Source organism: Artemia sp. Qi Xiang Cuo, chromosome 5, assembly GCF_049724085.1.
Source record: "Artemia sp. Qi Xiang Cuo chromosome 5, ASM4972408v1, whole genome shotgun sequence".
Classification (NCBI taxonomy): Eukaryota; Metazoa; Arthropoda; class Branchiopoda; order Anostraca; family Artemiidae; genus Artemia; species Artemia sp. Qi Xiang Cuo.
The window spans coordinates 27,095,304-27,116,436 of NC_142798.1; the positions used below are offsets into that span (position 1 = coordinate 27,095,304).

Consider the following 21,133-nt stretch of genomic DNA (forward strand, 5'->3'; position numbering starts at 1 on the left):
CGTAATGTCATTGCTTCTGCGTTTGCGATGTAGGCTTAAAAGCCTGTCATATTATTTATGCAACGTATCTCAGAAAAGGGTTGTGTAACCTACCCATTTTAGCATTTGAAACCAGTAATCTCTCTGGTCTTTTGTAGTTTAACAGTATCACTGACCCCAGTCATTGGCGGTACAGAATTCATGTTTTTTGGAGGGCGTATTGGCGAAACTTGGGCTCCTCCGTCAGTATTTCAGCCTTTCTCTCCTACAATTAATTCTATTTTTGATGTTTTGGGGTGCACGTGCCCCTTCATCCGTCACAGATCTGCCCCTAATCGGAATTTGAATTGCCCATCGTACTGTTATTTCGAACTTCTTTTTAGGTAAGGGCTGAATTACTACGGCTTAATTCCTAATTACATTTTAGTGCACTAGTTTAGGCTTTTCATAAAAAAAAAAATTAAATCCAGCATTTATCTTTTTTCTTTTCAATTATATTGCCCTTATTTTAGTGTTTTATTGTCATCTATTTGTAAATGACAGTCTTTGGGTTTTTATAGCCCGATAAATTAACCAATTTACGCATGCAAAGTCAAGCGGGGATTTCCCTCTTCTCAAGCATTTTTTTTACTAATATTAAATGGTTGCTAAGCGGCTTGTACAGTTGTACAAGCGCAGTCTCGGTGTGGCATTTTGCCATTAGGAACTTGTTGTATATTCCGTCAGAGTAATTATGTCTAAGTTTATGCAAGGATTTTATTCCCTTTGACAAATTAAAAAATAAATTCGTGACTCTTGGAAATTGTCGCCTTCTGTAGAATCAATTGTGGTTTCTGCCATATTCAACCGTTACGAAAAAAGAGAGTCAGTGAGAGAAAAAGAGAGACCGCGAAATAGAATTTTGAGCTTGTGACTTCCGACCAAACACAAGTTTGAAAGTTTAATGCTCCGTCATATATCTGCGAAGGCGAATGGGATACGCAGGGGGAGGGGGTTCAGGTACGTCTCCTCCCCAAATACCAAATATTCCATGTTTCCTACAGGTCTTCAAATAGTTCGCTAATTTTTGTGTTTTTTTAGATCTTCCTCCCCCCCTCCGAAATTTTGAGCTCGTCGAATAATTTTGTATGAGTCAGAGATACTTCAGAGATGCAGATCCAGCAGCTGAGCCCCAAAACACTTGAAAGCATTTCAATTTAGAATTACAATAGAATGATAATCAGGTCTAACGAAAAAGTCTTCTACGAGAGATGTCGGCAAATACATACATTTAATATAAACCATTACCAAAAGTATAAAATAGATGTGTTCTATTGCTTTTTTAGAACTTGTACCCGCTAGAAGGGGCGTAAGCAGAAGGGAGGATGTCTCATGGTCCTGGTGTAAAGTATCTTCCTGATTTAAATTGAGTTAATAGATTAGTCTAGCTGCCAATATTTTTGTTGCAACACAGCTTTGTTTGTCACGGAACCCAAGGGATTTCTTTGAATATAGGTTTAACAAGTGTTGTGAGGGGTGAAAGGATTCCTAGAACATATTGATAAACCTGTAGAAAGACAAGTTTATATTTGCGTGTTTAACCCTTAGATAGAGTCAGTCGAACGTATTCATTGTACGTGATAAGGATCTATGGCTTTGATATAAATAAAGACTGTTTATATGAAACATCTATGGACTTGAATATCTAGCTCTGCAAAATGGTATATTAGTTTGTAAGCACCATTGAATGGACTCGCCCAACTCTTTAACATTAAAGATAAAGCTTACAACATGGTGTCAGAAGTGCTGTAATTTTTCGAGCCCAGTCCATCCACAGCAGAGCCAGTCCGATGCCATTTCTCCCAAACAGACGCCAGAAATAAACAAGATACTGGCCAGACATATTGTTACACAGGGTCGTCTCAACTTCTAAATGTTTCTCAACCGCCACAGTTTTATCAAACCAAATGTGACCGAAGCCTACCATTCTACGCACATCTCCTGTCGTGAAATCTCCAGCCATCAAAGAAGAAACCTTGGAGGGATCTGCATCCAGTGAAAAACATAAAGAGTAAGTGTGAGCCCTAAAGTTTTGTGCGCATAGGAAAAAGTTAGGAGTGCATAGGGTAGCTATTTTCCTGTATCAATTTTTTGTTTTTTTAACCATGAATATCCCAGAATTAAATCCTGAAAATGATAATTTTGATGAAGTAAAAGCGAAAGCCTTCCTTGCACAGCAAGAATTACGAAACATAGAAATACCCCCTACCTTTGATCCAAGTAGCGATGATTATGACGTAGAAATAGTCACTAAGTTTTATTCTGACATAAGTCTGGGAAACAGCGGCAATGGCCCATTATCTACAAATTTCATCTAATCCCCAAAGTAAAAATTCACAGCAACCGCATCCAACAAATAATCCACCGTCAAGTGATAACCTTTCAATCAGAGCAACAACAGATTTAGCTTCCTTAATAATACCATTAACAGAAGTCTCACAGATAAATGAATTTATTAGCCAACTGAAAAGAATTCAAGATACCTTAACGTGGTCGGAAAAGCAAGTGGTTGCCACAGCAGGCAAGCTAATGAAAGGGGAATTTTCTATTTTTTTGATGATTTAAATAAGGGGAATTTAACACTTGATACATTACGGAAAAATCTGTTGGAGGCTTTTGCTCCTCAACGCAGCCCCGGGCAAATCTTACAAGATCTTGTGGGATGTAAACAATTTCCGGATGAAACAGTATATCATTTCTTAAAACGAGTTGAAAGAGCCGCTAAGTCTTACGCGAATTCAATGGGCTATTGGGATGGGCTAAGAAACCCGGCAGTTCAACCATTGGCACTAAACACTTTTAGGGAAGGTGCACGCATAACTTTTAAAAGGGTACTGATGGAACAAGAGGATCAAATAACTAACCTAGAAGATGCTTTTAAAATTGCGACCAAGTATGAAAAAATTGAAATTGCGACAAAACCGGCGGATGAGTTTTTTTCGGCTGCCGTGTCAATTGAAAATAGGTTCCGCCTCCCCCAGAGAAAGACATGCTACGTTTGCGGTAACCGAAACCACGATAGTTCCGAATGCTGGTATAGAAAAGACCCAGACTCTGAACAAGTATCGGAAAACTAAATAGCCAGTCTAGACAGAGGGCTACGACTGGTACAGAAAAAAAAAACCCTCAATCTGAAACTAAGTATATTAGCATTAACAGCAACATGGGAGAAGATAGAGTATCATTAATACGAAAAGATAGGGATGAGATGCCTGGTGAAAATTTGAAAGTGCTGGATATTTCTATGAGATACCACACAAAGTGTACCTGTGTTGAAGAGGAATCTACAGAATTAGCCTCACGTGATGGTAAGTGGGCCAGGTACAGAGGTGCCCAGCAGTTCGTTCCGCGAAGTGCAATGAGATCTGATAATCCGGGGGACGTAGCTCGGTTTTATGTGGAACGGTTAAAGGAATACAGGGACGGGGCGATAGACGGGGCCTTGGAAGTTGCATGTATATGTAGATATATATTACGTAAAGAAGTGTGTGATGATGAGAAATTGGAATACAACATTCCTGTTTTTAATAGATATTCTATTTTTTACAAAGGCGAGTTTGAGGAGTTGGTGGGGATTGACGAACACGAGATATCTGTGTTGCAGGATTACTTTCGTACCAACACACGCCCTAGTAGAGGGCGTAAAACGGCTAAGACGGGTCGGATAGGAGCGACAGGACTTGCGCCAACCAAGGGGAAGGCCCCATCAAAGAAACCTAAAGAGACAGTCCCTCCGATGTCTGAAGAGGAGAGGAAGCAGCGTGTTGCAAAACGGAAAGCAGCTATACGCAGGATTAAAGAGAAGCTAGCTAAAACCGCTAACTCACATGGGTTATTAGCTGCATCGGGTTTTTTCCTGCAACAACCTTCATCGTCGATAGTTAACCAGATGACGGAAAAAAACGTGTACTGCGTCCGCTCGAGCTTTGGATGCTTACTCTTCTAGTCTGTTGGACTGGTTGTTGTATTGTCGTAGGGTGGGGTTATCGAAAAAACGGGCATTGTGGGGAACATTGCATTATATCATAGCGGACGTGGACTTATCCGCATTACCCGACAGCTGCTGGGTGAGATGCCTAGTGGACGACGGAGACGTAGAGTCTAACCCTGGGCCTATATGCAAGTCTATGGATGATGTTCGTTCGGCTTAGTGCATTAATTTAGTTAATGGAAATTATATATATATGGATAACATTGCTGCTGTTACCAAGATTTTTCTCTCAATAAGGAAATTGATAATAAATCATAATCAAATAATAATCATAAATCATAATAAAAATTATGTTTAATTTTATAGCAGATTTTATAAGGAAAATTGGAATTATGTCCAACCCTCATTTCTAATTTTTCTTTTTTTTTCTCGCAAAGATAGGCTTTCGCTACATTAAAACACGATAAGATTTATTGATAAGTATATGTTTATATGTTTACGTGTAGGGGAAATTGTAAGTGACTGCGCACCTTGTGAACAAAAGGGCTTTCACGTATAAACAGTGTCAACATTGCCAGTTTTGTGGCCGAGAAGGGAAGCACAGTTTAAAGACTTATCCTGCCAAAGCGATTCCCCGTCAAAACAGAACACTTTTATTTTTCAGTGTATGTTTTTAAGTGCACACTTTAATTTAGTATTTGCTGTTTGTTCTTATATCTGTTCAATTTTTATGTTTGTTTTATGGATATTCTGCTTCGTAATGCTAGGATACTTTTTTAAAATGAGTCAAAAGTCTGAAGGGAAATAGCAAGAAATTTGTTTCTCTTGACGTGGGGGGTGGATTGTAATGTCTCTTCCTGAGTTAAATTGTGTCAATAGATTAGTCTTGCTGCCAATAGATTTGTCGCAACACAGCTTTGTTTTTCATGGAACCTAAGGGATTTCTTCGAATGTAGGTTTAACCAGTGCTGTGAAGGGTGAAAGGATTCCTAGAACATATTGATACACCTGTAGAAAGACAAGTTTATATTTGCGTGTTTAACCCTTAGATAGAGTGAGTCGAACGTATGTATTGTACGTGATAAGTATCTATGGCTTTGATATAAATAAAGACTGTTTATATGAAACATCTATGGACTTGAATATCTAGCTCTGCAAAATGGTATATTAGTTTGTAAGCACCATTGAATGGACTCGCCCAACTCTTGAACATTAAAAATAAAGCTTACACTGGCCTCTCCTGAAATCATATATTTCCCCGGCTTTCGGGTACTCCATATTAAAATTGTCAAATAAATCAGTCTTTAAACATTGTGTCCCGAAAAAGAATCCTCCGTACGTGCCTGTCCCGCAGCTATGATACATCCCAGGGTTTATTTGCGGAAGCTATGATTTGCCAATCTTTTGGGTTGTAATATAGATTATTCAATATTTGTATTATCTTATACTGCAGTAATAATCATGTATCGCTACGGGCATCGTCAAATGATAAAGAGTTGGCTCTGCTAATAAAAAAAAACAAAAAAAAACGTAGCTTTAGCAATGAAACATCTTACGAACAAGGACACATAGCCCATAAGGATGTAGTATGTTAAGTCTGAGGAAATCAAATATTGTTTGTAATATTGTGAAGATGTATTATTCAATATGAAATCTGTATGAGCTTAAACAGATCCGCAGAAAAAAATGGTTATAAATTACTAGTTTTATGCTCGACGCAGGGTTGCCACTCTTATTGATTTATCACTGTTTCTAGTATTTTTATACTGCCTTAAAAAAAACACTAAATCAGCAAATAAATCAATAGATTATTGAAGAAAATCACGAAATCAACCAAAAAATCACTAAAATCTAATAGTTTTTGTCCTCCCCAGGTGGCAACCCTGCCTCCACGGCGTTGGTGACGGTTCAAACTTCCAAACGTCGCTTTGGTTTCCTATCGAGCGAGTGTATGCGTATAAAATATTAAAACTTCTATATATTTTAAAATGCCATATCCGCATATATCGGGCACGTAAGTAGGTTTAATGGGGTAAAGAAACTCAAATAATTTAAAGAACTCATAATAAAACGGAAAGAAAAAGTATAGAACAAAAATCACAATAAAAATCCCAAGATCTTGGGAGGGGTCGCTTGCCTGAAGACAGCGTAAGTGTCCAGCCTCCATTGCGAAAGTTTCCTGAGAGAGCATTTCATTATCTTTTCTGAAATGGTTAAATATATTACTTTTTCTTTTTGATTTCTTACCGTTTATATTTAATTAGATGGGCTTTTTCAGGTGGCAGAGTTTATCAAGTACGTCAACCAGGCGGCTTCTGCTTATGCCACAAACAATATCCTCATTACTATGGGCAACGATTTTAATTACCAATTTGCGAGTAGCTGGTATAAGAACTTGGATAAGCTCATAAGGTAAAATTCTTGTTTTTCCTCTTAATTTTTTCTCCTGGCAAATAGAAAAATCTACATCGAGAATTCGCTCATCTTTTGAGGCCTTTTTATTATGATGTTACGTCGAGTTAGCATGACGCGTTTCTCGTATTTGGTAATTCTGGTGAAATTTAGTGCAGTAGCCGAGTGGCCGGATGGGGCGCATTTGCACCATTTCGGTGCTTTTTTGAGGTGGTTGCACATTGAATTTTTACTTCAGTGCATTTTTTGGGACGGGGGGACGGGGTAATTGTTCATTTGGTCCATTTTTACTAGAAAAATGGAGTTATCCGAGCATTTTCACTTGTATGGTGGAAGGACTTTGAACCCGACATCTGGCAACCCTGTTCATTAGTTTCTCACAAGCATGCCTTTTAAATTGAGTTGAAAAGTTGAGGGAACTCTAAAAAAAAATAACACCAAAAGGTGCATCTCTTTTATTTTCACACTAGAATTTATAATGATAAAGCAATTAAAATTTTCTTTATGCTCTTACATCTATTGTTCAAATTTGAGACGAACAAACAAAGTGCTAAGATTAGTTTCCTTTCAGAAGTAAAGAGTTGTGTGGTTTTGCTGGAACCGGCATTTCCTTGTGTGCTTCCTTTTTGTTTACTAATTTTAAAAAGCAAAGCTTTCCTTACATAAGTAAAGAGCGAAATCGAAACAACGAACAAAAACTATTGTTTCGAGTTTCGTTACTAAATGGCTACTCGAAATATTAATCCAGCAGGTTAAGATGTCAACGTCTTTTTAATAATTGTTGATGAGACGGATTTTGTTGAAGCAGTCCCAGAGAAACTGCCTAGCAACGGTGCTAGGTTTCTATCATTTAGGATTAGGATTAGGACATCCATTTATTTCATTATATCCAAGATTATATTTATAGAAGAAAAAGAAAAGTTGAAACTTAAGAGTGATCAGAAATTACAATAGCAATTAGAAATACAGTAATCAGCTTAGGTGTGTCGCTGACCGGGTTTTGCTGTGATTAAATAAAAAAGTTTTTTTTTTAACTAAAAATAAGGAGCAACATTAAAACTCAAAACGAAAAGAAATTATTCCGTACATGAAGGGGTTGTCCCCCTCCTCATTACCTTGCTCTTTAAGCTAAAGCATAGGCTTTAGCGTAAAGCTTTAGCGTACGCAAAACCTTATGCTAAAGGGTAAGCTTTTTAAAAAAAGCTTCCTTTTCTAAATAAGCGGCCACTGTGTTTCAGTAGCCGTTCTTAAAAAATTGGGACAAATATTCAAGGCAACCCTTTCGTATAAGAAATAAATTTCTGCTTGTTTTAAGTTTTAATGTTACTCCTCACTTTCAGCTAAAAAAAACTTGTTTTTTTTTATTTAATTCTGATTGCTTTTCAAATAATGCCTGTAAATTTGTCTCATACTCCATGAAATATCCCCCCCCCGCCATCCTAAGGGGGAAACTCCTTCGTGGAAATTTCCTCCCGCGTAAAATATATCCCCTCCCTCCTAAAATTCCCTCCAGATAGTTTTTCTTTGCTGAAAATCCCCCCTTAAAATTTCTTGCGGACGATTCAGCTTGAAAAATTCTCCTTAGCATATTTTCATTTGAAAACGACTTCAGTTTTAAATCGTTTTCTCGATCTATCGTGAAATCCCACCTTCCGTGGAATTTTTTTCCCATAAATCTAAATACTCTGAAAATAGCCCCCAGATAATTCCACCAGAACATCTCCACATGCAAAATTCAGTTGGCAAAAAGAAAATAAGACAATTAAAAAGAATTTATAGGAATTCTGTCAAATCCCCCCAGTGTTTCCCTGGAAAATTCATCCCCCAAAAAAATCTTTTAAAAGTTTTCATTTTTATAACTTTAAGAAATGAAAAATTAATTACGATTTTAAGGAAAGTATTAGAATATGTATATTAGACTGACAATGCACATTTTTTTCAGTAGATTCATTTGATTTTTTTTCAGTAAAGTACATATATATTCTTGATTTTAGAAAGCATATGGGTTTAGAACCCTGCTCATATTAATTTCTGCTCGTTTTGAGTTTGACTCTGTTATTTATTTTAATTTCTGTTTGGTTTGGTTCCATTTATTAATTGATACTGATTTTGGTAGATGTATGCTTGGTAGATTATTTGATTTCATTTTTGTTCATTTTTGGTTTAATGGAGTTCTTTTTTCTGAAAAACTTATTTTGTGGAATAAGTTTTTTTAATTAATTTTTGCTATTAATAAGACCGATCCTCCTGAAACTCTTCCAACGAAGCTCCTAGCAACTGGAGAAAGTGTTCTGGTATGTAGAATGAAGATGTTTATCCTTCTCATTTGAACTAGTGATTCCACGTGCCAGCTCATTGACAGTAAGTTCCCAAGACTATTTCGATCAATATTTATTTCACTTAACTAGGATTAAAGGAAAGCAGAAAAAAACTTAGCAACACCTGTGTAAATGATTGGAAGCGAAGTCTGATTAGGGAATCGAGAGACGTGCGCCGAGGTAAAACTATGAAAGTAAAACTAAAAAAACGAAATCTGCTGTTAGAAGAGAAGGCACAGCAAGAATCTCTACGAATCCCAGGAGAATACAAATCCTATAAAATATGTGATGCGAGAATCCCGCGTGGAACAATTTATTTAATTGTATAATCTATATTTTAGAAATCCTATTTGCACATTGTTTATATGCTTTAATTATATTTCGAACCTTATACATTTATTATAAATCACTTTTACTTTCCTTTTCCATATGCTACGTTGACAATAATAAAAACTAGCTTTAAACAAGAACAAGAATGAAAAACGTGTGCCTCTCTAAGGTTTATAGGTTTAGTCCAAAGATTTATGAAAAAAATTAAGCTGCTAGTTGAAGATTGATGGCGCCTCAAATACTTGAAGAAATGCCACTACTTGTGGCGACTATATAATTACCAACTATGTGGGTAATTAGCCCAGACAACAAACAAGAATTCTGCAGTACAGCATTGGCTCATAAAATAAGGAACAAATTGTGGTATGAGGAAAATCAAAGAAAATGTCAGACAAATTGTAAACCCTTTAGATTTAGGGGAAATGCCACCCATCTCCCTTGCAAAAGGGTAAATATCTAAGGGGAATTCTCCAAAGATTGTTCAAAAGGAACGAAACCTGGTGAAATTGAACAGTGATCAACTAATAGAAAACTATACGCTATAAGTATCCTCAGAAAAAAGCGATCACAATCCTCAAAGAAATCACAGCGTTAGTTAGTTTTTTGTTTTGTTTTTTGGGGTTTTTATTTTTTTCTTATCAGAAACTGGCTGGAGGTACTGTTTTCATTATTTTCTAGTAGTTGGCGCGGTACTTGTGTCTTATAGCCACACACTCAAGTTCTGTCGAGAAGTGAAGTTTGGTTCATGCTAATGAAATAAAACAAAATATGATGAAAATATAATACTTTATCAACAAAATTATGGAAACTACAACAAATAATTATGGAAGAGGGGCCGTCCAGACCGCATTATATTAAATATGTAACCTAACCTAAACAAAATACCAACTAAATATTTAATTAAAATAATGCTACAATGCAGTTTCCCACGGAGCCGAAGCTAATATCCTCTGGTATAAAGACAATGAAAACCGGTTATTGTCTCATGTTCACGATACAAGATCTTTAGTGTGGTGGCTATAAGAAAAAAGTACCGTTTCCTCACGCCTTAATGAAAAAATAAAAATAAGATCTTTTTGTCTTTTACATAGATTTAGAGGAGCGAGTTGATCCCTTTTTCTCCTGTATTTCTGCCTTATGGGAGCTTATGTTGAAAGGACCAGAAATTTAAAAATTATTGACAATTTGCTTTTTTTGCCGAATTTTTCTCGTGAACAACTCGTCATATACGCAGTAAGAATTGTAATCACTTAAATTTGTGATCTGATAATTGGGCAGTTACTTATGTGAGTTTTTTTTTTACTTTCAAACAGTTCGTGGTAACGAACTGTAAGTAAGGAGCGACCCGGCTCAATGGTAACCGAAACTCTAAAAAACTGAATTTTGGTACCAATAGATACATCAAAAGAATCAGATTTTAATTCTGATTTCAAATATATAAGTTTCATCAAGTTTAATTATACCCATCAAAAGTTACGCGCCTGAGAAAATTTGGCTGATTTTTGAAAAAAGAGGGAAAGACCCCATAAAAATGATAGAACCTTAATAAAAATCAAACCATCATATTCAGCGTATAAGAGAACCCTATTGTAGTGGTTTCAAGCTCCGATCTACAGAAATGTGGAATTTTGCATTTTTTGCCAGAAGAAAGATCACGGGTGCGTGTTTATTTGTTTTTTTTCCCCAGGGATAATCGTATTGACCCAGTGGTCCTAGAATGTTGTAAGAGGGCTCAATAGATCGTAAATTAAAAGTTCTAGTGCCCTTTTTAAGTCACCAAAAAAAATGGAGGGCAACTAGGCCCCCTCCCACGCTCATTTTTTTCTCAAAGTCACCCAATTAAAATTTTGAGATAGCCATTGTGTTTAGCATACTCGAAAATCTAATAGATATGTCTTTTACGATGACTTAAGCTCCCACAGCTCCCAGGGGAAGGGCTGCAAGTTATTAACTTTTCCCATTGCTTACATATTTTATTGGTTATTGGGAAGTATACAGACATTTTCAGGAAGAATTATTTTCTGGTGGGGGGGGGGAGGGGGGCTGGAGGAGGGGTTACTCGGGAGAATCTTTCCGTGGAGGATGTTTCTTTGGGGTAAGGGACATTTCTATGAAGTCGGGCGCCGGATTTCCAAGCATTATTTAAAAAACGATCAGAAATTAAATTAAAAAAAAACAAGTACTTTCAACTGAAAGTAAGAAGCAACATTAGAACTTAAAATGAACAGAAATTATTACGTATATGAGGGGGTTCTCCCCCAAGTTTATACTTCGCTCTTTACGCTACAGTTTTTTTTAGTGCTTTCAAAAGAGCTATCTATTCAAATTAAACAGCCTTTGTGATTCAGGGGTTTGTGAATTAAAATTTGTTTTAAACTTTTAACGTGAAGAGCGTGGTATTGACTAAGGGGAGAACCCCATCATATACGTAATAACATATACGTAATAAAAAAAACAATAAAAAAAAACAAGCGATAGGGCTCAATAGTAAGCGAAACTTTTAAAAACGGAACTTTGATGTCAATAAATTTATCAAAAGAATGGGCTCATAATGCTGATTCTAAATACGTGAATTTTATTAACTTTAGTATTACTCATCAAAGGCTACGAGCCTCAGAAAACTCACCTGATATTTTAAAAAGGGGGGAAACATCCCCTAAAAGTGAAAATATTTTTAATGAAAATCACACCGTCAGATTCAGCGTATCAGAAAACCCTATAACATATGTTTCAAACTCATATCTACAAAAATCTGCAACTTCGTATTTTTTGCCAGAAGCAAAATATACGAATATAGAAGTTCGTTACGTAAGTTAATTTGTAAATTACGTCAGAACCAAATTTAGAGACAGCCATTTAGCAAAAGAAAAGTAAAATTTTTATGCAAATTTTGTTTACTTATTCAATGACGGCGAGGCAAAATAGAAGCTGCATTAACTAAAAAACAATCAGAAATTAAATAAAAAAAACAAGTTTTTTAAACTGAAAGTAAGGAGCGACATTAAAACTTAAAACGAACAGAAATTATTCCGTATATGAAAGGGGCTGTCCCCTCCTCAACGCCTCGCTCTTTACGCTAAAGTTTGACTCTGTCTCACAACTTTATTTTTTAAAACAATAAAAAACTTTAGCGTAAAGAGCGAGGCGTTGAGGAGGGGACAGTCCCTTTCATATACGGAATAATTTCGGTTCGTTTTAAGTTTTAATGTCGCTCCTTACTTTCAGTTTAAAAAACTTGTTTTTTTTATTTAATTGAAGAAAGAATGAAAATGCATGACATAAAATTCGTAGGAGAATTTTGTGACATAAAAAGCTTTGGTTTGACGAACTGGTCCGAAATCCGCCCAAGTACACCCTTATAACCAGTGGCGTCAGTTGATAATAATATGGTGGAGTACGAAAAGAAATCATGATACCCAATTTTATTCTAGTTAATTGGCACCAATGCTTGCAATTGCATAGTATTTGTAAAAATCTGTTAAAGCTGCCAAAAAAAGTTTTGATTGTACGATGCTATTGCTATTCTCTCACGCACCTATGAATTTTTTGGACAATCTCCCAAGAAATTATTGCGAAATCGACATCAGGTGCGATGTAAAAATCTAATATTTTGGGTGGGAGCCGAAAATAGGTGTTGGCAATTAGAATTGAGAATTTTCTTTATTTTCTAGAAAAGCCCCATGTTTGAACTAGCCAAGGCTAACAGACTGTCCGATAACTCATCTCACACCGTAATGTGTCTAAAACCTCTATAATGCGATTCAACCTCTCAAAAGGAGTTCCGGAAAGTTTTAGGTTACTTCTCATGGCATTATCCAAGCCTAATTTGTCGTGTCTTTTAACTAGGGCCTTAGTCAAGATGATGCCAGATGTGTGTATGGGGGTGGGGGACGAGGTGTACTGATCTGGGAGGGGACATTGGGGGTAATTGATTACATAGATTTTGAAAACACTTTTTTGTTATTTTCATTAAAAATGTCTTTTTCTTGGTTTTCTCTATTGAAAAAGACAAAATTGCCCAGCCTATATTTTCATAATACATTTTATCTCCACCCCCCCCCCCCCCCCAATTTTTGTGGTGTGTGTTTGGGTGGGGGGGGGGGGGTGAGGTGCATCTATATGGGGGGAGGCAGTGGGGGTAAATGACTACATAGATTTTGATAACACTTTTTTGGTATTTTCATTAAAATGTCTTTTTCTTGGTATTCTCTATTGAAAAAAAGTCGAAAAAAAGACAGAATTGCCCAGCCTATATTTTCATAATACATTTTATCCCAAACCCCAAAGTTTTGTGAATTAATGCTCCTGGTCGGCAAATTCCTTTTTCTGTTGAATCACGCCACCAGCAATTTCGAAGATGTTCCCGTGCTCCTGGGATTTGTTTTTTGCTCGTTTTTAAAAGAGACAACAGACTGTTTTCTGTCCAATTATTTTAAATGAACAAAAGAGCTTATCAGACGAAAAGAAATTCAATTAAAAGAAAATAAAAAATAGTGTATATTCTTTTGCAAGGAAAGAAAAAAACAATAATTTGCCCCCTTCTTCTAAAAAGAAAATTCCTTCGAAAACTAAACTTCAAAAGCTACATCCTCAAATCTTAATTTTTTTTATGATCGTCTTTGATTCTTCGAAACTTTTAATTAACTCCGTCCTCTTTTGTGATAGAAGTCTTTCCTAAAATAAAAAAATAATAAGAATGCCATCTCCCTTTGTGAGACCAATAAGGACCTTAGTCGTGGACGTGACTCTGGGAATGTTTCGGGAAAAAAGAGATTGATTTATCGTTTTCTTTTTCAGATTTTCCTAGCTCCTGTCAGTTATTAAAGCAGCAACTTCTGTAGAAACGTCGACAATTCAAGATATCAAAGTTGCTTCATATATATACATATATATATTGAGTAAATATATATCGTCGGTTCTATTTCTCAAGGCCGTACCCAGTATTTTTTTTAGGTGGTTTTACTAAAAAAAAATTCGGGGAGAGGGGGGGGGGGGTTACACAAAAAAAAAACTAAAAAAAACATACACAATTTGTTTATATCCATTTCTGTTACGTTTTTACGAGTCAGACAAACATTTCGGGGGGGGCGGAGGTTCAAACTCCTTAACCCACCCCTCTGGGTACGGCCTTGCTATTTCTAGCAGAAGCCTGCTCTATTGGCTGGGTGTCCTCGACAATCCCATTTGTATAGGTCCACAGTTATAAGAGGGAAACTGATCATCTCACAAAAAAAAAAAAATGATTTTGCAAGGATTGGGCAGTATTTGCCGAATTTCATTAAAAAAAAAATGTTGGATAACATGCACTGGGCTAATCTGTAGCTTACTCTGAGAACTGGGATGTAACGTCTAGTTTCTCAAAAGCGTTGCTCAACGCATTTTCAGTTACAACAGTTGAGAACCATTATTTTATGTGTGCTAATTACTGTGTAATACATGTTGCGAAATAAATTTCTTAGTTTTACTACTGTTCTGAATCCTCCCTGGAGATAAAACCTGAGCCTCTCGCTGGTTCCTATTGATTTTATCACGATTAGGCGAAGTTGGGCAGTAAATTGTTTTATTACTGCTGATTGGTTATTTGAGAGGAATTTGTCTTTTCAAAAAAAAAAGGGTTGCACCTAAGGCATTTCCACATGCTGCCTGTGCGGAATCAGATTTTTTTTTACTAATTATGGATAATTAGCATATTGTAGGTAATTGTGTATATTAGTATAATTATATAGGTAAATTAATTATGCAGTTGAAATTGTGTATTATTAGCGTAAAGTTTTGTTGATAAAGCTCCATAGGGAAGATTGCCCCTCCATTACTAAATTCTTGCACATGTCACTACATAGTTTATTAGCACATTAAGATGACCGCACTTTAATCTTCGACTAAGAACTGTCTAACGAAATTTTCTTTTTTTGCAATGGCGTCATCTTATTGACCTTTTTTTTTACTGTCCTTTCAATTACATTCAAATGTATGACTTGCCAAATTCAATGTTTTTTCTTAGCACCATCATACTAATTGTATGGCCTCAAAATCTAGGAACATGGTCCTGAATCACTGATAAGCCAACGATACATCTTTGGCATAAATTAAATACACCCTGATGGCTGATTGACGGATACATTTATAGGTATGTCAATAAAGGAACTTCGCGGAGTGGCGTTCATGCATTCTACTCAACACCTGGATGTTATCTGAATTCCCTCAGTAAAGCGAACAAAGAATGGCCTATTAAGGAAGATGACTTTTTCCCTTATGCAAGCGATCCACATGCCTATTGGACTGGCTATTTCACCTCAAGACCTTCCTTTAAGGGTAACATAAGGTCAACAAGTGGCCTTTTGCAGGTACGTTTGTTTTAAGCAGGGAAGTGTTTATATTATATATAACCATTCAAATACGCATGCAGGAAGCTCCGGGCCCGCACCCATTCTAAAAAATTGAGAATTCGCTATATTTGTGCAATTTCGTAAAGGAGGCCCTAGACGGACGATAATTTTGATCAAAAGCTTCCGTCAATTGATTGCCTCAAGCATGATTGACCGTCTAGGAACCTGTTTGACGCTTGAGTCAAGCGTTGACGTTGATTCATAGAAAGTTTGAATGAATCAATCGTTTTTATCAAAAGCAGTGTGTTACATTAGCTCTGGTCAAGATTAAAGGGGTGATTGAAGGGTCGATTGAAGTACACATCAATCAATTGACGAAAACTTTTGTTCAAAATGGTTGACCATCTAGGCCCTCTTTAAGTAATTTAGTCGTTTTTGCTTTTTATTTGAATTTCCGCGCTTTCCGATTTTTAAAGTTACCGTATAGGCAGGGTTACCATCTGAAAATATTTCAAAGGAGGACATCTGTTCAAAGAAAAGGAGGATATTTCTATTTTTAGTGAAGAAAGGAAGACATTTGAAGTGTTTGGCATTTCTAATAGTTTTTTTTTATGACTAAGCGCAGGTGGCATTGCTTTCATTTAAATCCACCCTCAACAAAGGATGAGGAGATTTAAGTGCTTTGAAGGTTTGGCAGCTAATTTATATTATTAAAGTAAATTTCACAGCAAGTACCTTCAGCGTAGGTATAAATCACCTTTGACAGTCCTTTATCCTCTCAGAAATAAACTTGGAAAAAGAATAAATTATTCAAAATGGTGCTGGAAATATATTCTACCAATTCAATTCAGTAGTGCCAGTACAGGGCTAGTGCACAGTGTAACCCCATTCTCCATTGACACCATTTCTGAATATCACACAAAAAATGCCCTTTTTTAATGAGCCAATTGTTATACATCTTATTTAAAAGTGTACATTTTTGCTTATTTTGTTTTCAGTAGATTGGGATTTTGAAATACCAGCCATAACTAATAACGTCCACTAATACAAAACTGCTTATGAAAGTGAAAATATCAGCTTTGGATCACTTTTTGTCAAGTTAAAAAATAATAAAAGCGTTCAAGAAAGTAGAATATTTTAGAAAGAAATCTTGATCTCGTCAGGGGCACAACATTTAGGGTTGGTAGGGGTGCAATTTCCCCCTAGATTTCGAAAATACTTTTTTAGTGTTTTAATTAAAAATCCTACAAAAACGAAATGCCCCCTATATTTTATTTATTTGACCTTCATTAGAAATAAAAAAAATCCTAGCCCAAAATCCAGGCTGCGTCTCATTTGTCTTTAATTATCCAAATTTTGGCAAATACTTTTAGGGTTTAGGTCAAACAAAAAATAGGAGGATGGGGAACAAACTTTATTTCTCCAATTTTTTTCGGGGGGGGGGGGCGGGGTAAAAAATTTTAGGAAAATACCAAAGAAACGGTATTATTTAAAATCTAGGGGGCAATTACAACCCCCTCCGAACTTCCAACCCTCGCCTCTCCTCCCCCTGAATAAAGTTTTCCTATAAGTATTATATTTTCTTATAATTCGCCCCTTTCCTCATTTTCGAAAAGTTCCATATGATTTATTGTATTTTTCTATAACTTGCTTATTTCACCCCCCCCCCCTGCCGACTTAATTTCCAGCTTCCCTGCAATAATTTCATCCACAGGTGCCTGATTTTCAGACTGGCTAAAAATATGATTGCCACGATGCTGCTTTGGACTTTTCATCCCTGTTGATGTACACTCGGTAGCTTTCCCCCACTTTTTTCTAAGCTACCGAACCATTGTGTTAGGAATTTGACTTTAATCATGCATTCCACAGCTTTTCTATGAGTGAATTGCTTTCTAAGCAGTATCTATGGGGGCACCCATTCTTTTGTAGAAACACGTGATCCTTTTAGGGAAGTACTTGTGGAACCGGAATTTCAGTTTAGAATTAAGCGAGGGAGGGTAGAATGCAGATGTTACTATACAGAGATATCATCCCCCAACTGATTGTTTAGCATACAAATTTTATTGATTTTTTAATCTGACAATATGTGAACACTAGAGACTATACCTTAGCAGACGTTAGTTCCTCCTATCATGGTGCAGCGGCAGCTAAAACCTAGTAAAGAGCAAACCACAGGTCATAGCAACCAAAAGTTGAAAAATTTGTTTCGAAAAAAAAACCAGTGAAAAAATCAGCCGTCTTACACTGATTCAGGAATGGTAACTATTATTCCGGTTTGTCTTAAAAGTAAAGTTTTTTTTTTTTTTTTTTTTTTTTTTTTTTTTTTTAGTCTATTTAATATAATTAATTAATTTAGTTTATTTATTCTAATTTTTTCTATAGTTTCTATTTTATTTATATTTTCTTTTCTTCTCCTTCATATGTGAGTAAGTGATCATTTTAAATATTCTTTTGTTTTTTATCTTTGAGTATGTAATTCATATGTCTTCCCTCTTTGTACAGGCCAATGAGCCTTTGAGGGATTTATAACATCTAATATTGTATGTGTATTTAATGAAGAATAAAACTTATCTTATCTTATCTTATCTAAACGTTTATTGCGAAAAGAAATTTATGGTGATTTTTAAAAAAAAAACCAAAATCCCTCAAAAATTGCGACAGATCAAAATGGAAAGTGTACCCAGGGAATCAGCATGGTCGAAAACCTTGTACAGGAAAATTATAGTCCCCCACCTTGAACAACTAGGAAAAAAACTTTTTTTTGCATGGGTAGCACTGATCTGTCTCCCGTTTTTTGTTCTTTTTTCTATCAGGGCTAGCGGGTGACCAGAACATCATAGAGAGATTTTAATAGCTCGTTCGAATGGAAATTAAATTTGTTAATTCAAAATTTTGGGATAGCCATTTTGTTCAGCATAGTTTATAAGTCCAATAAATACAGTTTTGGTGATGATATGACCATCCATAGTCACTAGCGAAAGGGCTGTACGTGGTATCGGGTGGATCGGTATTGGGTGTATCGGTATCGAGCGAACTGGTATTGTGTGTATCAGTATCGGGTATATCGGTATCATGTGTTTTTTTTTCTGTCATGGTTTTGTGCCTTCTATCATGGTTGCACCAGTAGCTGCAATCATGGCTGTAACAGTAGCTTCAACCTAGTAAAGAGCAAACCACAACCCATGGTAATTGAAAGTGGGAAAACACATTTTGAAAAAAACTGCCTAATGAGAAAAAATCGCCATCTGACACTGATTTAGGAGTGGCAACTGTTATTTCGGTCAATTCTAAAAGTTTTTTGCGAAAACAAATTTACGGTGATTTTGAAAAAGAGCCCGACACTCATCGAAAATGATAAGTGAAAAGTGATCAAAATGAAAAGTGCGTCATTGGAATCAGTTTGGCCAAAAAGCTTGTATAGGGTATTTAGTGTTCCCCATTTTTTTTTTTTTTTTTTACCGGGGTAACGGGTTACCAGAGCATCATAAAAGATGTTTAATGGCTAATTCGAACGGAAATTAAATTTGCTACTGCCCTTTTAAAGTGACCACCATAAAGATTGTAGGGCAGCTAGCCCCCTCCCCAAAAGGTCCCCTTCCCCTAAAGTCGTCCAATCAAAATTTTGAGATAACAATTTTTTCAGGATATTTGAAATGTCCAATAACTATACTTTTGGTGATGACATGACCCTCCATAGTCCTCAAGAAAGAGTTTTACATAGGAAGAAAAGTTTATGGTGGAACTTTCCAGGAGAAATTTTACAGGGGGGAGGGGGATTTCCTGGCATTATTTGAAAACTGTCAAAAATTAAATAAAAAAATCAACTGAAAGTAAGGAGTGACATTAACATTTAAAACGGGCAAAAATTATTTGTAATAAGAAGGGGAACTACCCCCACCATAATAAGAAATAGTTCATGGCACTGTTACTTCTACGTTAAATTTAAATTAAAAACAGGCAAAGACTACTTTAAAAAACAAAGTTTTCAGTATGGTCCAAAACCTAATACTGAGTATTTACAGTCCCCCACCTTGAACACCAACAAAAATCGATTTTTTGCATTGGTATCACTTATGTGTCTCTTTTTTTCTTACCAGGGCTAGGGGGCGAGCATAAAATCATAAATTTTTGTTTACCCTTTAGCAGTACTGTCTTTGAACAACCCTGTTTGTCACCCCATTTTCTCTATAATCCCCTCTCGGTGGCCTTTGCATATATGTTCTACTATATTTATTTGCTTCTTGCGCTGACGTGGCCTATAGCTTCTGGCGACAAAAATGATTTACTCTTTATTTCATTCTTTTTAATTCAGGGACCGAAACATTAAAGTAATTTTGAAAACATTTTATAACACTCTATTTTCTTCCATTCTTTGTGGCAGACTCAGAGCTACGCGTAGGCACACTCACCCCCTCCCACAGTGCCAAGCGTGGTACATTTCCGCCATGCATGTCATATACCACACGTTGTAAACGATTTTCAAGGTGGGTAAACCCTCGCTTCACGGTTTAACCTTGGGATAAGATTGTACTTGGCTGAACTTGTTATGGTTTTGTTCTTTCTACATGATTTCTTATTAAAAACGGGCAAAGATTGATTTAAAAACAAAGTTTTACTGAGGGAAGTAAAGAGCGAAGTTGAAGCTTAAAATGAACAAAAATGATTACTTCACAGCCTATCTAATATACATCGAAAAAGCTAGTGCAAATAAACCAACTGGTGATAATTCCTTATGTTTGTAGGATTATAGAAAACTAGGGCTTTACTGAAAATACAAAGCCAAGTATAAGAATAAGAGTATTGATTTAAGAGTTAAAAGTGAGTACCTTACGTAGCCTCACAACAACAAACTAATCTATAGCGCTTTTCATAGTCTTACACAGGCTGTGATAACAGTAACTTTCAGAATACAATTAAAATACCTTTAAAACTTAGGCATAAATTTAAATATCCTGATTGCAGCATTAGCTGAAACCTAGTTAAGAGCGAAACACAGCCTATAGTAACCAAAAGTTAAAAAACACGTTTTGAAATTACTAGTTTATTTATTCGCACTAGTTTTTTCGATATATATATATACATATATATATATATATATATATATATATATATATATATATATATATATATATATATATATATATATATATATATATATATATATATATATATATATATATATATATATATATATATATATATATATATATATATATATATAGATAGACTGTGAAGTAATAAGTTTTGTTCGTTTTAAGTTTCAACTTCGCTCTTTACTTCCCTGAGGAAAACTTTATTTTTTTAATTAATAGATACAAAGGCCCACAGGATGCCAGTGAGCACCAGAAAGATGAAGAATCTTATAAGTGATATATTTTTTCATAGGTACACGTTTCCAAAATCCTAATACATTCTTCCGGGGGGGGAAGGGGGAGGGGGGATAAAAAACTGGAAAGGTGTTTTTTTAGCCATTATCAAAGCTAAAAATTCTTTGTTTCTATAGTCAAACAGGTTGCTCTGGGTACTTCCTTGAGATCTCCCTTTAAAAATTTTCCAAACGGCCTTTGGTCATATATATATAACACAATATTTTAGGGTACGAAAAAAAAACAACAAAAAACAAGACAAACTATAGGTCATTAAATTAAGAAAAAAAAGAGAAGAGGAAGAAGACTATAAACTTTTCAACAAATTGTTCTGCGTAAATATGTAATATAAATATTGTAAATATAATTGTAATATGTATTGTAATATGTATTAGTATTAGTATATGTAATATGTAACATGTATATGTACTA

At 35.6% G+C, this 21,133-nt stretch overlaps 1 protein-coding gene across 1 annotated transcript in view; it reads left to right on the forward strand.

The window, feature by feature from the left end:
- Positions 1-21,133, forward strand: part of LOC148951986 (lysosomal alpha-mannosidase-like) — a 92,788-nt gene that overhangs the window by 10,384 nt on the left and 61,271 nt on the right. The window contains exons 2-3 of the mRNA XM_089089114.1: positions 6,228-6,361; positions 15,137-15,353. Of these exons, the coding sequence (XP_088945240.1) occupies positions 6,297-6,361; positions 15,137-15,353 (282 nt within the window). The 5' untranslated portion in view covers positions 6,228-6,296. The remainder of the gene's footprint in view (positions 1-6,227; positions 6,362-15,136; positions 15,354-21,133) is intronic.